Source organism: Ostrea edulis, chromosome 2 (assembly GCF_947568905.1).
Source record: "Ostrea edulis chromosome 2, xbOstEdul1.1, whole genome shotgun sequence".
Taxonomy (NCBI): Eukaryota; Metazoa; Mollusca; class Bivalvia; order Ostreida; family Ostreidae; genus Ostrea; species Ostrea edulis.
In genome coordinates this window covers 62,189,702-62,211,531 of record NC_079165.1, presented here as the reverse complement: position 1 = coordinate 62,211,531, position 21,830 = coordinate 62,189,702, and the positions used below count along the sequence as shown (strand labels likewise).

Below are 21,830 nucleotides of genomic sequence, written 5' to 3'. Positions count from 1 at the left end.
ACGTAAACGTCCTGCTTGAGAATTTTTCACTTGTATGGAGACGTCACCATTGCCAGTGAAGGGCTGCAAAATTTAGGTCTATGCTCGGTGCTTATGCCCCTTTGAGCAGGTGTGGATTAATATTGTGTCACACATTTAGGTAATGTCATATAACTGTAAACAATGTCTCTAGAGGATTTGGGTGTTGCTCAACCGGAAATTTAATAAATTAATGCATAAGATTGGGTCATACTTCTTTTTGGACTAGAACATCCAGGACTGAACTTTCTTAAGGTCGAGATGTCTGTTAACCGTTTATTCGTATTTACCTGTCAAAGTCTTTTTGACGCTTAAGGTATAGGAGAAAGTACTTTGACTTCAGAATGAATGTGATTGTCAGAGGGAGAATGATGGACCGAAGCATGCATTTTGTAAAATGATTCTTGTGTTGTTAAATCTTCGAGAATCTTGTTGGAGATGTCTGATTCGGTTCACGAAACAACTTAGCATCATCTAGCAGTAGCAGATTTCACCGTAAGCACTTAATTAACACTAATTTTAATATATTGTAAACAAATTGTAACTGTAAGCTAGGCTATTCCAAAATTCCACAACATATCAGAGGAACCGATAATTTAGCCTGTACATAATGATAAGAGTAGGGGTATATACCACACACCCCTAATAAAAGCACTGGGATTACTGAATCAGAATGACAATTGGGGTGGGTGACGATAAAAGCAGAATTTTCGAATTATTTTGAAGCGGAGTTTTGAGTAAGAAATGGTGCCATTCCTTTTGGGTTATTTTTTTCATTGGGGATGGTACCATAAGGCGTACTATTATTATTACAGACAAAAATACCGGTTCCTGTGAATATTCACACCTGACGACCTGTAAAGGGTTGTCAATAGTGAATATGAACAGCTGCATGTAAATAAGTTAGTGTTCTAACTGCATAATTTAATACCGTTCAATTTTATTCTGATATTTTTGTGATAGGGTTATATGTATACATTTAAAATTGCATGGGAAAGAGTTTAGTAATGCAGAGCTCTAATATAATTTAATTTCTCATGTTGTTTAGACATTTATCCATTAACACATGTATAGGTCTACATAATTTAGGAGTGTAATTACTAGATATAAAGTTAATGTCATTCCTTAGCTTGCAAGTACATTCTTAAGAATCATGACAAACAACACTCTTTAAGATACAATTTTCTGCTTTATTACTGTATTCATGGGATAAAAGTTCCCATCCTGTGTTTTATTTGGGATATTTATTCCCATTCATGCTCAAATAGGATATTCACTGCCATTTCATGTTCATTATGGGACATTTCCTCCTATGGGACATTGTATCCCATTTTAAATTTAAATACGGGAGTTAAAATCCTATGGGAGAAATTATATTTTTTCTCCCATGGGATTTTTGGTGGGAGTGAAAATCCCCCAAGTGGGATTAAAAATCCCTCCAAAATCCCATGGGATTTTTTGATTTCAGGTGAAATATCTTAAAAACTACAATAGTTACAAGTGTAAATGTTGGTGCATGTCTTGTGGACATAAAATCCCATCTTTTTTTGTAAAGGGTTTATTTGTATCCTTAATAAAAGGGTTGGCGAAACTCCGGACTTTTGTCGTGTCCGGAGTTAAATGTCGCACTGTTTAGGGAAGCTTTAACTACGCTGCGTCCGGTTCTAAATTTATATGATAAATTCACAACCATCACGTGATCATCGTCCCGCATATCCTTAAGTACAAATCTTCGTCTATCTTATTCTAATATATGAACATGTACAGTATTGTTATAATGAAGTCCTGTATATACTGTAACCTTTACATATGCTGAATATACATAAATATGGACTGTAGACATTACTATAGCAACCGATTCTAATAACCATGCCTTCCGATTTCCTTAAGCATGCCTAAAAACCCATGCACTTTTGAAAATTGCACAGAATGAAACAAACAAAAGAAATTTCACTATCTACTTTTGTCGATGTAGAGTTAAAGGGACATGGGCACGATTTGAGCTGAACGTTTTCAAGCTTTATTTTTCCATTTTTAATGTTTACAATGCTTAACTAAGGTATTTCTAATGGTCAGCAAAAATTTGAATGTCAGTTGTAGACTTACAAGAAGGATGCAGAGCTCATAATTCTTAATGTAAACAAGGCTCGTGGCATGTTATGACACAACAAAATTGCAATGAAAATGCCAACTTAAAGTAATTCCACCCTCCTGTGATGTCATCAGATTTTGCAAATTCAATGATTCATTTAGATTTATACATGATAGGAACATAAATTTTGTTGGAATCTTTTATGATAGTTATTGTAAAAATTCTTGTCAAAAATAAACTATTTCAAAATTCTAAGTTATAGATAAATAATCAAAGATATATTTCAAAATATTGAATCCAAGGGCAATAACTCTGTTTTCATTGATTTCTTTATCCTGTCTATTATGCGATAGATTTCCTTTAATTTTTTTTATAGATATTTTATATATTTTGGTGAAGATACAGTTTCATAAAATTGTTATGAATGCTACTATATGGTCACAACCAGTTTGTATGAAATTTTGAGAACGCTGTTTAAGGAAAATTGCAATTTTCTGACGGTGATATATGATTCTTTTTATGTACGTCTCGTATCTTAAAAAGTGTTATGACCTATGTATTTTATTCGATAATTTGTTAGTTTTAACTGTAATGAGTAGAAATAAATACATTTTTCAAACTTGTATCAGATAAAACTGTGAGTATGGAGTTACCTTAATAGTAAGCTCACAAGTTCGAAATTTGCATTGCACATTTTGAGGCTGTCAATATTTTTTTCCAAATTTTCTGCTTGGTGAAAAAAATAACAATTCAGTCAAAAAGAGTCAAATTATGCTAAAACAACAAGTCTAGTAAAATAGGACTGTATTTACAATCAAATGTGATTTCATTTTGGTATCCCCAAACCTTTATTTTCTCCAATGTCTGAACCCCTCAACTACATTTTATAGTCCCTTTTAAGACCGAGCAAAAAGACCTCGTTTAATACCACTGAAAACTATAAATATCAAAATGTTACTTACCGTGTGAATATACCATAAAGAAATCGTCTTCAGTAAAATGGTTGCGACACACAACACTGTGGGCCCAGGGTACCAGAGTTTATAGCAACATTCATTACAATTTCTTTTGATTACGAAAAATCAAAGTTTTCTAAGCTTTTATCGTTTGGAATTCAAACCACTGCGGGTTAAACAACCAAGAACATAGCAGCACGTTGGCATGACTATTAAAATTTTCCCAAATCAATAACATTAAAACCTATGACTTTTCAACACTATACACGGCCATTCCTCACGATGAATTAAAGACTAGACTTTTTTGACATCATAGACAGTTGCTTCTTCAACAAAAACGGAAATATTCATATCTAGTGATCAGTCATTCAAAAACTTACTTTGTTAAACACCACTCTGATTACACGCACAAGTACTCTGAAGTTGAAATAAAAAATATGCTAGAGTTCCTCATTGACAATATCTTCGTGGTCTTTGGTGATCAGATCTTCCAACAGTCTGTTGGAATTCCCATGGGCACAAATTGTGCTCCTTTGTTAGCTGACCTGTTTCTATATTCATATGAAGCAGAATTTATTCAAAAAGAAAAAATCTCTCACTATGGCCTTCAATTCGACATTTAGATATATCGATGACGTTTTGTCTATTAACAATAATGGCTTTCATTCATATGTCGATTTGATATATACCTTTGAGCTCGAAATAAAGGATACCACAGAGTCGTCCACTTCTATTTCATACTTAGATATTTTATTAAAAGTATACATTAACAGCAAACTGACAACTTAACTGTATGACAAACGGGATGATTTCAGCTTCTCCACTGTCAACTTCCCATATTTATGTAGCAATATTCCATTATCACCTGCATATGGTGTTTATATATCTCAACTGATTCGATATGCAAGAGCTTGTTCTGCGTATAGTAAGTTTTTAAATCGAGGTAAGCTACTGCCAAACAAGTTGATGGTACAGGGGTTTCAACAGTCTCGATTGAAGTCAGCATTTCGCAAATTCTATGGTCGTTATAACCATGGTTATAACGATTGAGTTCGTCAATACAACCTCGCATTGGGTCAAATGCTGTCTGACGTGTTTCATAGCAATTGTTTAGCCGTTATTGGCACACTGATTTTGACTGCGGATAACTCCGTTTACCTGATAAGGATATAGGGCTCACGGCGGGTGTGACCGGTCAACAAGGGATGCTTATTCCTCCAAGGCACCTGATCCCACCTCTGGTGTGTTCAGGGGTCCGTGTTTGCCCAACTATCTATTTTGTATTGCTTATGGGAGTTATGGGATTGATTAATGTTCGTTATCTTCACCTTGCATCAATAAACTTTACAATTTGGTCAGCCAAGAATCACATTTGGTCTGAATTTAGGTCAGAAAGTTACTCAAGCGTAGATTGCTTTTACTGGTAAATCTGAGTTTATTTCAGTGTCTTTTGCAGCTATTTCCCTAAAACAAATTTAAGTGAACATTAATAAAATCAAATTTGATTATATTTCTCTCTTTAATTTACATTTGATTACTTTAACATGTACACTCTCTCTCTCTCTCTCTCTCTCTCTCTCTCTCTCTCTCTCTCGCGCGCGCGCGCGCGCGCGCGCGCGCGTTCAAATTTGAAACATTATTTCAAGTGTTTCTAATTCAATAAATTTAGAATAAAATAAAATTTGATTATATTTCTCTTTCAAAAATACTTTTGATTACTTTAAGTAAAGAAAATTATGCTCTCTCTCTCTCTCTCTCTCTCTCTCTCTCTCTCTCTCTCTCTCTCTCTCTCATACAATTTTTTGATTATTGATTAAATTGAACTTTACTAAACTCTGATCAATTTCACTTAAGAAATTTTCATTAGATATCTCACAAAGTGTCCACATGTACCATTCATCTTTACTATTAATCTGTTTGTCAAGTAATGGTTATGTTCTAGAATCCGAGTAATATTCACATTATCAAATAGATGGGCGGTCTTCTGTCACGAGTGCGCGGAGCGCACGAGTGAGAGAAGGACCGCCGATCTCTTTGATAATGTGAATTTTACTAGGATGCTAGAAGATAACCGACTTGTCACATATTTCAAAAGCTTCTCATTTTACATTTATTGAACCATACATTCAATACAATGGTAGATTGCCATAGATGCATGTGTATATAAAATTTAATACGCTTTACCCGTAAAACAGCAAAACTAACTTAACGAAAATTGATTATTCCTGTCAGTCTCAATCACATATTGGTGGCTTCATAAATAATTTTTCAGGAATTTAAGAGGCCGTCCACGGAGATATCAGGCAGTAGCTATAATACGGCTGGCAGATGCAATTTCCCAAAATTTTATTCATACCCAATAAAAGTTAAGGTCACACGGCAATTTCATCGTATGTAAAGTGAATTTCACAAAAAACATTGTTAGATGCCAAAACTTGGCCTATTTCATAAATTCGAGGACACTATATAATCTATAGAAAATGATCATTTTGTAAAGTTAAATAACACCCAATACAATAAAATTTGTCCAGAAAGTATAAACAATATTTGAAGGAAATTCCTTAATAATTAAGATGAAACAATAAATTTGCTGGGAAACAATGCTGTTGTTGAGCATTTACTGACAGAAGTAGCCAAAAAAAACAGTAATTTGAGTTACCTCCCTTGGCGTAAAAAATGTAAAATGATCCAAAACTTGCGTAAATTGTAATTTTCGAAGAAAAAAGTATTTATTTTGAACATTTTTGACTTATCTAGATTTTTTTTATCAAGTGTAAACGTGGAATTATTTTTTTTTAAATTTGATAGTGAAAAATAAATATTCAGCCCGGACTTTATCAAAGTTTCATGGGTAAACAGATATGGCTGACAAGTGATAGAAACGTGAAGTTTTTCTAGGAATGGTCCTTATTTTAGGGACTTGTCAACCCTTAATAATTGTTCAAAAGACATAAGTGGATATTCAAGATATTTTAAAGTTGGAACTGCGTGTAATATTCAACCGAGATTGATCCCCTGCTGTACAGATATCGGGGTACTTCAAATTCGACGTAAAAAATTTAACTGTTTAAACTATCATGCACGGTGCAGATGCTTACTAGTATGCCGAGGTCATTGCGATTCTTCGGGGATTTACTGGAGGCAACCACCACCAAATGTTGTTATCTACTACACAAAGGAAAGTGTAAAGCAGACAGAGCAGTAAACTTCAATGTTTGAAGGGAAATATTTTTTCCTATTTCAAGTTGTTGTTAGTGGTTGTTCCCGTTGGAAGTGGTAAGTATAAATGTCGAATGTTCTCTGTTAGTTTTCTTTGAAAACTGTCTTTGATTGCTAGACAATTTTGATGCAAGTTCTCATGATGTATCAATGCAAACAATTCATTTGATGAAATGATTCTTTTTAAAATAATACTGATAAAATGATAAATACCCACAGTAAAAAAACAACAACATTAAATCAATCGGGGGGGGGGGGGGGGGGGGGGGTGTGTTAATGTAGGGATTTTTGAAATCTGTACAAAACAATGTTCATCCACAAATCATTGAATTAAGAAACAATAGAATCACACAAAAACAAGATGAAAGTGGTGAAAAGTTCAGTAAGTGTTTATAAAAATGTTTATTGTCCTGCAAGCTATGTACATATCAGCATGCACGCATAAAAAAATAATATGTATTAAAATTATATCAGATTAGTTTTGACTGATTTTTTTTTTTACTGACTACTTTTCACATGTCTTTGTTTTTTGGATTCCTTGATTTAATAACTATTAAAGGATGAATGAATCAGTGTGAGAGGGTAGTATATGTACATGTATGTATGTGACAAAAACCGAATAATAAATAAAAAAAAAAAAGATATATATTTATTTATGTAATTATGCAACTACAAGAACCATTATGTGTGTGGGGGTGGAGGGGGGGGGGGGGTGCTAAAGGTTGATGTATATCATTAATATACTTTTGTTTCTTTCTCTAAATTTAAGCTGAATGGATTATAAAATTCAGATGGTTTAACATGACACAAAATCTGATGATTGATTTGCATGCACACAGATACTAAAGTGTATTAGTGTGACATACATGTATATACCAATTACCAAAGCTTGATAATGAATACAACGCCCATTTCATTACAGATAAATCACCCCTACTGCAAGCCAATTATCAGACTGTATCAGTGAGTATATTTATTTATTTCAATCAAAAGATTTTAAATTCAGAACATGGTACATCTGACTTTGTCATAATTCATAAATTATGTAAGTTTAGAACTATTACAGATAAGAGCTTAATTCCACATTTGACATGTATATTTCTTGAGACAAATCCTGACCAAAGGCATCCAAAGTTATGATGTCACAATCCTTTTGTTTTAACTCACTTGACAGACATACATGTAGAATATAAAAACTTTAACTTTGACAATAATATAAGAATGGTTAGAGATGGGGGTTGGATATTTCAGAAATGTGTGTTCCTTATGTCATATGATAGTAACATTTTTACCTTACGACCTTGACCCTTAATATTGAAGTTTTATGTGATGTCACCATGCTACACACAACACATACATGCATTTTTAATTCATGACTGTTATCAAAGATTTTAACCCACTCGACAAGTTTTAAACTCTTTTCAGACAATTCTTGTTTAGATAATTTCAAATATATATATATATATATATATATATATATATATATATATATATATAAGTCAGAGGTGATGTTTTGAAATCAGAATGTGGTTTAATTTTTTAATCAATGAATATATAGTTTTATTTTTTAGCTCACCTGAGCTGAAGGCTCAACAGAGCTTTTCTCATAAAAATTTGTCTGGATTCTGTTGTCATCATTGTGGTAATAATTTTTCCCATTTTCATCTTCTCCAGAACCAATGGCCCAATTTAAATCAAACTTTGCACAAACCAAAAGCTCCATTGGGTGAATGAGATTCATTTTTGTTTAAATGAAAGGCCATGCCCCCTTTGATGGGAGATAATAAAGAAAAGGCAAAAATAGGATGGGTCGTGTAATGTAATGAAAATATGCAAGCATTCCCAGGTTGTGTAGATTGGAGTTAGTTCAATTCATGACCTGGGTGTAGGATGAGGCTATAATAGGGGATCAAAGTTTTATAAGGGATAATATAAGGAAACATCTTTAACAATCCTCTTCTCAATAAGAGTATGTCAATGATTAGTCATATTCATATGCAAGGATCTTCAGGTAGTGTAAATTTTATTTTGTTCAATTCAGGGGCTAAAGAATTAGGGTATGGAGGAGATCAAAGTATGATATGGGAATATACAGGAAATTAAAACAAATTCTTTTAAAGGTCAACAGGGCCACACTAAATCCATTCAAAATGCAAATGTTCCTAATTTGTGTTGATTCATTTCTATGCGCCCATGACTAAAGTCGGGGGTGGGGGGTGGGGGGAGGGTGTCAATGTCTGTCTGGAACATTTTTTCTGGATTAATTGACTATTATCTAAATCTTGGACTCAGCTGAGATCTAAATAACAACAGTTGTGTAAATTAAAGGAAATAAAATGATGAACATGTTTAAATAGCACTGTAAGCAAGAGTAAACATGCATTAAAGCAAGTCTGCCAATCTGATGTAGGCAGAAAATGGAATCTGGCATGTTATTTCATGAATGCAAAAGGAAATGCTTTACAAGAGAGTAAAAAAAAATTCTGGTTAATGCTAAATAACTATCTAGATGTCCCAGAGAAAGGGATAGGGTGTGTTCTACCCCCCCCCCCCCCCCCCCCAACTGCCTTGGGATCTGCCAATGTCAATTTTGTAATGTGAGTGAATGAATTAAGATTCTTCATTATAGGCAGTTGATTAAAATTTGATTTACTGATAATTTTAACTTCATATATGTGTGTTAATTAATTGACTATTATCTCAAATCCTGTGTCAGAAATGACCTCTAAAAATCAACATTGTAAAATTTTATATAATGATTTACATAGGCATTTTTTTTTTTTGCCTTTATTATATAGAATGTATACAAAGACATGAAATTTATTTCTGAATGTTCATAGGTTCTAGTAATTTTTTATGAATTTTAATCATTTAATCATTGATTGGTTATATGTACTTCATATTTATTTCTATTTATGTAGTTCAACAATCTTCATTTAAGTAGTTGACCTTTTCGAACTTATGAAAATTTAGAGATTTCAGTTCAACTTTTCACTATCAAACCTTGCTTTTCCCACTAAATTTATTTTTGTAACTTGAAATACACCTCTTCAAGTTTCTGGTTATACATAATTTATTTCTTTTGAGACATTGTATTGGGTTTTATGAGATCTTAAATTTTGATCATTATTTTGTAAAATATATTGGTGTGAAATATGTGCAATTTTAACAATTAATAAATTCATTCATTGGATGAATATACACACAAAACCCCTCTTAGTTATTGCATATAGTGTATATCTAACATATAAAATATTGCTTTCCTCTATTTCTTAGTTATATGACATTTTAGAGCTGTTCAAACATAGCACTTTTTTCCAATATTTCGTGACCTTTTTGCACCGAAAATTATCTCAAAGTTGTTTTTCCATGTCGAACCCAAACTAAACATGATAGAAACTTTTTATTTGGCAAATTTCATATTGGGGTCAGTAGGAACATGTGCACAAAGTTTCATGAAAATCTGAGAGATAGCATGTGCCGACCTCTGCCTGATATCATAATGGACACCCTCTTAATTCTATACATGTATTTGTACAAATGTTTTAAGAAAACATGTATAACACAAATATTAAAAATAGGAAAAGGATTAAAGACTTGCATTAGCAAACCCTTTATAAAATGAGAGAGAGAGAGAACTATTTAACATTACTGACTGGAAAAAAACCCACGGTCACAGTTATGCGTATATCTGTTACATAACAATGCCTGTCTGCTTCAACGCCCATCATCAACCGGCGCACGCTTTACCCGTAAAACAGCAAAACTGACTTAACGAAAACTGATTATCCCTGGCAGTATCTATCACATATTGGTGGCTGTATAACACAAAAGGAGAACTATTTAATATTACTGACTGCAAAAATGGTCACAGATATGTGTATACATGTATTTTTTACATAACAAACTCTTTATAAAATGAGAGAGAGAGAGAGAGAGAGAGAGAGAGAGAGAGAGATGTAAAATTACTGACTGAAAATAAAACACGGTCACAGGTAAGTGTATATCTGTTATATAACAATCCCTGTCTGCTATCTATATTGTCACATATTTACAGTGATTTTCTTTTCTTGTTCAGGTATTGTATCTGGTTATCATCAATAGGGTTTTGTTATCGCATATGTGATAAAACGAGCTCCTCCCACCTTGTTATCACATGGACGGTACTAACATCAGAATTACACAATAGAAACAAGACAGGGATAATTCAGTTTTCGTGAAGTTACTTTTGCTGTTTCATGGGTAAAGCGTGCGCCGATCGATGTCTGGGGCGTTGAAACAGACGAGAAGTGTTACGTAACCTGTGACCGTTTTTGCAGTCAATCATGTTAAATAGTTATCTCTCTCTCTCTCTCTATCATTTTATAAAGAGTTGGCTAATGCAAGTCTTTAATCCTTTTCCCACTTTAAGATTTGTGTTATACAGCCACCAATATGTGATATAGATACTGCCAGGGATAATCAGTTTTCGTTAAGTTAGTTTTGCTGTTTTACGAGTAAAGCGTGCGCCGATTGATGATGGGCGTTGAAGCAGACAGGGATTGTTATATAACAGATATACACATACCTGTGACTGTGTTTTATTTTCAGTCAGTAATGTTAAATATCTCTCTCTCTCTCTCTCTCTCTCTCTCTCTCTCTCCCTCTCTCTCTCTCATTTTATAAAGAGTTTGCTAATGCAAGTCTTTAATCCGTTTCCTACTTTTTTTTCTTTTTTTTCCCACATATATCAGTCTTTAATTCCAAAATACATTACTATTTCGGGGTAAAGTCTCCGCAGAGACCCCCTTATAATCTTTACCTAGGGTGCCAGGGGCCCCTTGGATTAGATGTATATAGGCATACATATACATATATATAAATTTATCATATAAATTTCTACATATAGAAAACACAAACATATATGCATACATACAAACACACACACATATAATATACTGTTATATAACAAAATTTATTAACATGTTATGGCAAAAAAGGTTCTTATTTTTACGGAAAAACCAACAACACAACAATATAATTATGTACATAAAGAACCTGAAACTGCCATATGCGGGGTTAACAATTCAAAAGTTCATATCACAACCCCCATGGCAGCACTATAGGAGGACAGGACCCCTCCTCATAGTGGGAACTTTTTGCAAAATACCAGTATATAAAAGGTTTATTACAAAATTTTATTTGATATAGAAATATAGTTGTTTGTAATCAATTCAAATTGTTCAAAATAAACTCACATTGTAACATAGTTAAAAATGTGCATAGACAGATATTTGTCAGAGGTTTCATATTATAAAAAGTCATACCTGCAAAGGTGTATAAATTACAATTTGTCTTTAATTGCTTTCATAACTTTAGCATATTTTTTATCCTGAATTTTTGTGTACACTTCTGTATAAAAATTCAATTTACTTTTTATGTGGTTACATATTTCTTGAGGTTTTTCGTCTTTGTTATCTAATCTACAATGCATTTTATACTTGTATATTTTACAGGCAATAAGAGATATTATGCTATTCAAAAAGAGTGTCTTTTCATTGTTTTCATAGTAAAATCCTATCACAATTGTTTTCCACGATATATCAAATTTTAAAATTTGTTTAACAATGTCCCATATATGAGAAACATTTTTACATTTTAAGATAAGATGTTCATTGTTTTCTTTAGCATCTCTGCAAAAGACACAAAAATCATTTTCTACTATCTTCCATTTCTTCAGCAATTCTCTGTTACACAATAGATTATTTAATAATTTATAATTAAATTCTGATATACTTCTGTCTCTTATGGATAAGATTTTTTGTTCATAAATAGATTTCCAAGCCGTTTTTGTTATTTCAAAAACCTTTCCGTAATGTGTTTGGTGTAATGGAGGTATAAATTTTTCATGACAAAGAATTTCGTAAATCAACTTTGAATTGATATCACACACTTTAACATGTCCTTTACATAATAAATCGTATGATGTATTCCCATGAAAAATGTTTTCGTATCGTATATTTGAAAATTCATAACTTTTGAAGGTTTTTGTTATAACTGTTTTTATAATCATATATTCACACATCCAGTTTTTTTTTTTACATATAAGTTTGTCATCAAACCATTCCAAAGGTTTTATGCCATTTTCATTTACAATATCATTCAAAAATTTAAAACCGCTCCTCAGCCAATTATGAAAAAATATTGGCTTGTTTTTGTACATAAAATTTTTATTACACCACAACGGTTCTTTCAATAATGCATTCAGATAAAATTGTTTTTTATTTTTTTTTTTACATTCGTTGAAAAATACAAGCATTTCCTTGTAGAATAGAGGAAAATGTTCCATTATTTGATAATCATTTGATTTCGTAATATTTGTTTTACATAGATATTCAAAATCAAAGTCTCTTTCTTTGCACAAACTATCTACAAAAAAGAATAGAGAGTTTCTCTCGCTTGAAATCCTGTTTATCCAAGATACTTTTATGGATTTTAATTTCAAAGATACATCGACAATTCCAATGCCTCCCTTTAGGACATTTCCAATCTGTGTATTTCTTTTAATTCTATCTCTTTTGTTCCATATATAGTTATATAACAAACTTTGAATTTTCTTAATTACTTCTTCATTTGGAAAGCTCAGAACTGATCCAACATATATAATCTTTGATATTGCTAGGCTATTGATGACACAAACTTTACCAAAAATGGTTAGTTTTCTTTTTTTCCATGATTCAAACAGTTTTTCTAAGTCATCTACAATTTTTGTCCAATTGTTTTTATAACATATTTCTTTATTGTGTCCTATATAAATTCCAAGAGTTTTTATGCTATCATTGTTTACGTTAACATTTCTAATTTGTTTATAATGATATTTGTGAGGACCCGTTAATATACATTCTGTTTTTGACATATTTAAATACATACCCGAAACATTGCTGAATTTTGCTATGACTTTTAAAGAATGTTCTAGAGAGGTTTCATCTTTAAGAGGAAGAGTACAATCATCTGCATGTTGTATAATCTTAATACTGTTAGTCATTCCTGGTTTTTGAAATCCATTAATATTTGAATTCGATCTAATATTTACCGCTAATATTTCTATAACAAAAAGAAATAATATTGCAGAGATGGGACATCCTTGTCTTATACCTCTCTGCATATTGCATGTTTTGGACATCCATCCATTATTTTTTATTTTAAATATAGGTTTATTGTATAGTATGTTGACCCATTTGAGAAAGTTTTCGCCAAAGTTAAATTTTTTAAGAACTTTCGTCATAAAGTTCCATTCCACAGAGTCGAACGCTTTTTGGAAATCAAGAAATAACATTATTGATTCTATATCATTTTCTTCACAATATTCAAAAATATCAATAATTAACCTTGCATTCAGAGCTATATTTCTCCCTTTTATATACGCTGATTGATTAACATGTATTGCTTTATCATACATCCTAAAACCCACAGAATGACTGAAATATTAAATGGAAATCGTTTTGTGTATATGTCGCCTCTAGAGAATGGAAAATTCCTTCCACGCTCTGCGTCATGTGCAGGTTTACGCTGTACCATATCTCACAAAGGCCAACCCCTACGGGAACGAAAGAAGCAGTGCACAAACTGCTGGGCAGATGACCATTACAAAAATGCTTGCGAATTCGAGCAGAGTTGTAGAATATGCAAGCTACCAAGTCACTTTCCGGGATCGGATAAATGCAGATCATATGTCACTCACCAGGAGGACATAGTATGCTTCTCTGGAAAAGATAACCCTCTTTCAAATTTCTTCCCTACTGAGTTAAAGGTTTTCGGGCAAACATATCCTTCAGCCGAACATGCTTTCCAACACATCAAATCCTTACGTTCTGGTGATCTTAACCGTGCAGAAGGCGTAAGTAAAGCTGAAACCGCCTTAGATGCCAAACGTGTAGGAGGTCAGGTCCTGGAATCTGATGCTTGGATTACATCTAAAGACTCCGTTATGCGGGAAATACTGGAATCTAAACTACAGCATTGTTCACAATTCAGAAGTGCTTTAAAAAAAATCAGAAAATCAGATATTCTGGTGGAATCGACGTGGGATACTTATTGGGGTAGCGGGCTGAACGTGACCGGAACATCTCATACTCTAATGCAACATTGGCCAGGTGAAAATAAGCTTGGACGTATCCTCGACGGCATGGCAGCCAAATTGCAGCGTACGGACGAAAATTCAGCTACCAACAATTCCTCTAGATCAACAAGAAACAAGCAGGGCAAAAAACAGAGTTAAGTCTACCAAACAAAAAAAAAAAAAAAAAAAAAAAAAAAAAAAAAAAAACAAAAAACAAAAAAACCGCTAGTCAGTCATACGCATGAACAAGTTAAATATTATTTCAGTGAACTGCAGGGGTTTAAATACTGCAGAAAAACGTATAAAATTTTATACCTGGATTAATGATAGCTGTTTTGATGTAATATTTATGCAAGAAACCCACTATATTGAAAAAAATGTACTAAATTATGATGCAAGGTGGAAAGGTATATCAATACATTGCTTTTCCGATTCAATTTTCAGTAGAGGAGTTTCAATATTATTTAATAAAGATTTGAATTTCAAAATACTAAATATACATAAATCTAATGAAGGCAGGAAACTTATGGTTAACATAGCATATGATGAAAAAATTATTACATTAGTTAATTTATATGCTCCAAACGATATCAATTATAGATGTGATTTTTTTAAACGGGCTAAAGAATGGATTAGTAAATATACAGCAAATTTTGATAATCTATTGATATGTGGTGACCTTAATTGCTCAACAGAAAATGAATCAGATAAAAGTGTTATAATTTTAAAACAACTACTGAACAAGCTCGATTTACACGACATGTGGAAAACTATGAAAAGCGGAAAAAAAGGATATTCATGGTGTAACGGAGTAAATATCCCAACAAGTAGAATAGATTATATTTTACTATCCGATACCTTTTGTTTTCAATGTGAAAATATAAGGCTTCAAAACATTCCTGGTTCACACTCAAACGGTACTAGGATGTCTGATCATAAGTGTTTAATTTTTTCTTTGATTGTAAATGAAAACCTTAGAGGTCCAGGATACTGGAAATTTAACACATCTTTAATTGAAAATGAAACCTTCATGAACGAAATGAATACATTCCTGAAAAACTATAATTTCGATAAAGAAAATGCACTAGATTCTTGGGAAAATTTGAAAAGGAATATAAAAACAAAATGTATAAATTTATCGAAAAATATATCTAAATCTTACAAAAACAAAATAAATTCTATTCAAGGAGAAATAAGTAAGATAGAAGACTTGCCATATGAAAAAATAGATATGAATAGAAAAAGAAAATTAGAAAATGAATTGACAGAATTAATAAACAAAAAGGCAAAAGGTGCACAGGTAAGATCAAGGGCAAAATGGATTGAAGAGGGAGAAAGAAATACCTCTTATTTTTTAAATTTAGAAAAGAGACGACAAATATCAAATGTGATAAAATCATTAAAAAATGAAAAAGGTACAGTTTTTGATGAAGATGAAATATTAGATTCTACATGCAATTTTTATGAAAAATTGTATACATCAAATAATGAAAATGATAATAAAGTGAATGAATATTTAAGTAATATACAATTAGAATATAGTCTAAATGATGAAGAAAAAAATGAATTAGACACCCTTCCCTCACTATCAGAATGTACGGAAACAGTATTCATTATGGAAAAAAATAAATCACCCGGATCCGATGGATTACCGTGTGAATTCTATCAAACTTTCTGGGAAAACATAAATCAACATTATTATTGCACTCTTCAAGAGATCTTCCAAAAGAATACAATGACATATTCACAAAGACTATCTTTAATTACTCTCTTATTTAAAAAAGGAGACCCGCAGAGTGTTAACAATTATAGGCCTATTAGTCTTACAAATACTGATTATAAAATAATAGCTTTTCTTTTAGCTAATAGACTACAAAAAGTGTTGGATAAAGCAATACATGTTAATCCTTTTCCTACTTTAATATTTGTATTATACATGTTTTATTAATACATTTGTATAAAATACATGTATAGAATTAAATTCCTGAAAAATTATTTATGAAGCCACGAATATGTGATTGATACTGACAGGGATAATCAATTTTCGCTGTTTTACGGGTAAAGCGTATTAAATTTTATATACACATGCAACTATGGCAATCTACCATTGTATTGAATGTATGGTTCAATAAATGTAAAATGAGAAGCTTTTGAAATATGTGACAAGTCGATTATCTTCTAGCATCCTCGTAAAATTCACATTATCAAAGAGATGGGCGGTCCTTCTCTCACTCGTGCGCTCCGCGCACTCGTGACAGAAGTCCGCCCATCTATTTGATAATGTGAATACTGGACTTTTACGAGAAGGGCTGACCTTTACAATTTACGGCTGACTTTGACAAGAGCATAATATATGGAAACCTTATTGTGACATACCAGTATACATCAATTACGTGATGAACCAAATAATGTACAGAAATGCTCAAGTTGTCCAAAAGTTATTTAAGAAATAAAGGTCCTTTCATATTTGAAAAGGCATGATGCTGTCGTGAAGCGATGCAATTCATTTCCTCATGCCTTTTCAAAAGTGAAATTAATTTTCTATATTACATTCTACTTTTATTTCTTTAGGAGTTCCCAGCCATTGAAATATATGATATGAAATATTACCTATGTAGTTCTAATTGCAGAACATAAAAAGAGCATCCATACACCCCTTAAATATTCCGAAATTCTGCATTTGTACGTTTATTCTTTTCTACGCGATCGATGCGTATATCTATAAGTACATTTGTCTTTGTATTTCCTACTGTGATAATCCTTTGAAGATTTAGTGTAAACATTTGTAAATCAACTCGTGTCATAAGGTCAGAACAGGCGAGACTATTGAAATGTACATGTTAATGTCGTGTGTGTATTCTATTTTATTTCAAATGAATTAAAAATAAGTAATCATTGTCAGGATTGTTTTGGTATGCGAGTGATTATCTATACTGAAAAAGGTACATGTAATAGTGTATGCATAGCGGCAGTTATGCAAATCATACTCCTTGTTTGTCGTAATAGGCGACTAAATCGTCCGGTCCTTCGGTCAAGGCCCCGTGTCACAGCAGGTGTGGCACGATAAAGATCCCTCCTCCCCAAATGTCGTAAGCGCCGAGCACAGGTCTACATTTTGTAGCCCTTCACCGGCAATAGTGATGTCTCTATACGAGTGAAAAATTCTTGAATGTAACGTTAAACAATACAATCAACCATCCAACAAATTCATATAAATTGAATTTCTTTATTTCTTTTACATTTTAAGCAGTCTTCATTTCACTTCCTTTTAACCTTTGGTTAATTTAAATAACTAGAGAAAGTGTCATTCTTATTTACACCTTTAATGTGGATTGCATTGTCATTCAGAGTCGGAGCTCACGCCCAAAGCTCTCAAAAGCTTTGGAACCTTTTTCGTTATAAAGTCATTGTATGCTTCTTGATTAGCTCTAACTAAATCTGGCAAGGGTCTTTTAGACGACTTTTTACGGTTAACTGTACTCTTAGATTTCGGTGTGTTTGAGCTTGTTGATGGTTGGTTGGCCTCGTCGCCATCTTCATCTTCCTCGCTGGAGAGGGTTTTCAACAACTCCCCCTTTTGTCCTTCTTTGTATCTTTGGGACTCACCAAGAGTCTCTTTTCATACTCCTTTATCTTTTGAAGCTCCAACCTAAAATTATAACAAGAAATAGATCCTGAAAAAGTGTGTACGTTGGAGTATACCGCATTTCACCTTTCAATTCAAAATTACCTAATTAATTCATTTTTTATGTTTTCTTCTGGTGTCGCCAGCAATTTTGCCAGTTCATTTGACAATCGGTTCTTCAGCTGTTTTTGTCCACTTTTTCCAAGCAAGAATTGGGCATCGTCTGGCAGGTGATGTTTGTTTTCTCGCATGCATTGTATTATCTTGATCCAGGAGCATGGATACACTTGGTATGATCTTAGCATAAGCAAAATCTCTGCATCTGATAACTTAACATTTTTCTTCTTTTTTTGGATGATTGTTTGATCTTCATCTAAAAGAGTACAAAAAGAAAAAGTTTAGCATATTGAATTAAATTACACTTTACGTTTGAAAATAAATGAAATATTTTCTATTTCTTGAAAAACACGAAGTGGCCTATCGAATTATATTCCGTGTTCCTTGTTTTATTGCACATTATGTATAATTATAGCATTTTGATTAGATTAATACATGTTTTTTAAAACCCTGATGGAAGTATATTGACCGAGGACAAAGTCTGATAATAAATAAAATCTCATAAGATCTACAAAACATTTACTAACAAATATCAAAATGCAATGATTCTTGTCCATTTTAAAAAAAATATATATAATTCTATTACAAAGTTAGTAAAAACATGGTGACCCAAGGGGTTGAATTATCTGTATTTTTTTTTAAACATCGGGTTTATAACACTCATTATGATATCATTATGACATTATTGTTATGAATTTTAGAAAAAACAACATGTTTTGATATAAATCTTTTATACTTGATCATGTGGTTCACTTTCAGTCAATGAAAGAGATGAAATTGTACAAAAATAGTATTTTGAAATAGTTCAAGCCCATTCCCCCCGACACACACACACACACGCGCGGACGGACGCACACACACACATATATGTATACCAGATTAAATCTTTAAAACTGTGTTACATTTTATGAATGACGAACACGAGCAGTTAAACAGATTTTCCGATGGTTTTTCCATATACATGCACTTATAATTTCCATTGAAATTAATTATGATTTGAAAATTATAGCATCGCCTTACCTTCTGAGATATTAGACAACTGGTCCGAGTCCATGTTCCTCGTGCTCACAAAATGACGTGTTCGAGTAAATAATTGTATGGAAACATTTAATTGAAATAAATTTGTATCGTGCTTTAGCAAACTGATAGGTCATATGGAATTCAAAAGATAATCTGAAGATTTATTCTTTGTTTCTATTTATTAATTGATAAATATATTCATATCTTTTAAATTAATTTACGTATTTATTTGGTGGAGGGGGGGGGGGCGGTAATGCTTAAACAAACATACAATTAAAACTTCAATAATACTAATTTACCCAGAACTAAAACACTACACTATGTTTTTTTTATATGGAAGTGTAAAAGTAAGGATTGGTTCATGAACTATATAGTGTTTTTTAATTGTATTGTAGAACATGGATGGGAATGATAACAGAAGAATTTTCTTAGCTTCTCTTCCGGCTTTAACTAGACCCTCACTGGACATAAACACATTTTGGCGGAGTTTAATTCTCATTCTGATACTTGTCATGAAACCCCCGCCGGATCCTTTAACAGACCATCGTTTTTTTCTTCATAATGGCATACATGTATGGAATCCACGAAACATTTTTGATTTGTTCTCAAAAAACCGTATCGGTTTTCATCAGATGACAGGGGAGACACCCGAAACCTTAACTGAATTAAGTAATCAACTATCTGAAATCAACTCCTTCAAAAGAAACAAATCACATCTTTCTAGCAGAAATAGAGTTCTGTTATTCTTGATATGGCTTCGATGTTACCCAACATATTATGTTCTTTCAACGCTTTTCAATGTAAGTGTTTCTACTATCAAAGACGAACTACACCATCTTATTCAACCCTTTTTCACTTTACTTTCAACCTATATAAAATGGCCAAATGTTGATGAATGGCAAACTATGACAAACAATTGGCCACAGATACCATTTGCAGTAGGAGCCCTTGATGACACTTCAGTGGAAATTAACAAACCAAAAACGGAACCCCAGGGAATTTACTTTTCTGGACATCGTCGATACCATGCAATCCATGCCCAAATTATAATAGATAACTGTGGATCTATTCGTTTGATGGAATGTGGTTTTCCAGGTCATCTCAACGATGCCCAACAATATGCCCATCTTCCTCCGATAGGTGGAGTTGATTTGCCTTTCCCCAATGAGTGTGTTTTATTAACAGACAAAATCTACCCCAACCGCCACCCAATTATGACACCTTATACATCACAACATATACAACGCCAGAATGTTCGCGATATGAACAAATATAGGAAATTAAATAGACTGATATCAGAATACAGATGTACAGTAGAACGTACAATTTGTAAAGTCAAGGCGTATCGAGTTCTGAGTGGTGTTTGGAGACAGCGACGATCTAGATTACGACGGGTTTTTCATATTGTAGGAGGTCTCGTGTCTAGAAAAAATGGAAACTGAGTCATTTCATAAGATTTTACGATTTAGGCTAACATTTCATAAATGATTTATCCATCTGTTGGAAGGGTAACTGTCAATACATGCATTATATATTTTGTGTTACACCTTGGATTCATTTCTTATGAAGTGTGATAATAGACGTTGTGATTTTTTGCAATTAAGTGAAGAAGAAACATTCATTAAGCTCTTTAAATCATATAGATGTACATTTAATTCCGAATTGTTGGTACGTTTAGCATGTTTTGTGTTGTATATGTGTAGGTTTGATTGAATAAAGCTGTATGACATTGCAACTGTGAAAAGTGAAGCTTCTTGATGATAAACTTACATTCTATTTATCATGATGCAATGATATTTGTAAAGTTTAAAAATGAATCAATTAAGGTATCTGTGCGAGTTAAGATTTTACAATATAGGTATGCATGAAAACTTTAATTGATAAGCCTTTAATTTTTATATTGATAAATGTCAGATAAATGAAAGTCTTTGAGATAGTTTAAAACGTAATGCCACAAGAGTCTATCAACAAAACACATATTTTACGATAGCGTGCCTCCATACAATACGCGGGTTGAAATGTCCAAGTCAGCCGTCGACTGTAAAAGTCAGCCCTTCTCGCAAAAGTCCATTACTCGGATGCTAGAAGATAACCATTACTTCGAGGTCAGTTAATTCATATCACACAAAGAAAACGTCCAGAACACTCTTCTGTTGTTACGGTTTCTGACCAATAGAATTCATGTTATTCTAGCCAAACAATTCAGGTTCAGTCCTCTATTGTTTAGCTATTCTATTTATAGTTTTCAGGGTTGGTTAGTGCACATCTACCTAGCAGTGTATCTCTTTGGGAATTTTAAAACACCTATTCAGCTTATAACCATGAAAAAATAAGATGGGGAGATATTTTAGAAATGGAAAAGAAATTTCTGAAGAAACAAAGACATTATTGACCTATACAATCAGAGAAATTCTTTTCCTGAAATAATCAGTTGTCACTCACACTGTGAAAAAAAGTTGTCAATTCTTTTGTCATACCTGAGTAACCTTGTGACCTAAATTCAGACCAAATGTGATACTTTGCTGACCAAATTGTAAAGTATATTGATCAATCCAGCAGGCTATTGAAAACTCAACCGGTCTTTTGTAATTCACTGTAATGAAGTAGAATAATAAGAATAACCATTTCCTGATGAAACTTTTCCTTCTGACATTTAAACACCTGCCATACTTCCTACACTGGTAT

At 32.6% G+C, this 21,830-nt stretch overlaps 2 protein-coding genes across 2 annotated transcripts in view; one reads left to right on the top strand and one right to left on the bottom strand.

The window, feature by feature from the left end:
- Positions 1-21,830, top strand: part of LOC125648752 (uncharacterized) — a 232,079-nt gene that overhangs the window by 65,756 nt on the left and 144,493 nt on the right. The window lies entirely within an intron of this gene.
- Positions 17,724-19,179, bottom strand: LOC125657393 (uncharacterized). The gene is made up of 4 exons (XM_056156622.1): positions 19,146-19,179; positions 18,114-18,381; positions 17,990-18,032; positions 17,724-17,864 (listed from the first exon to the last, which is right to left on the bottom strand). The coding sequence occupies exons 1-4, from the start codon at positions 19,177-19,179 to the stop codon at positions 17,724-17,726; spliced, it is 486 nt and encodes a 161-aa protein (XP_056012597.1).

Bases quoted from the DNA above. Each gene is read 5' to 3' on its own strand.
- LOC125657393 (XM_056156622.1), bottom strand. From the start codon at position 19,179: ATGGACTCGGACCAGTTGTCTAATATCTCAGAAG. The intron at 18,033-18,113 runs GTAATTTTGAAT...TTATAATTTTAG, and splicing joins ATAAAAAATGAATTAATTAG to GTTGGAGCTTCAAAAGATAA. The intron at 17,865-17,989 runs GTGAGTCCCAAA...CCGAAATCTAAG, and splicing joins AGTATGAAAAGAGACTCTTG to AGTACAGTTAACCGTAAAAA.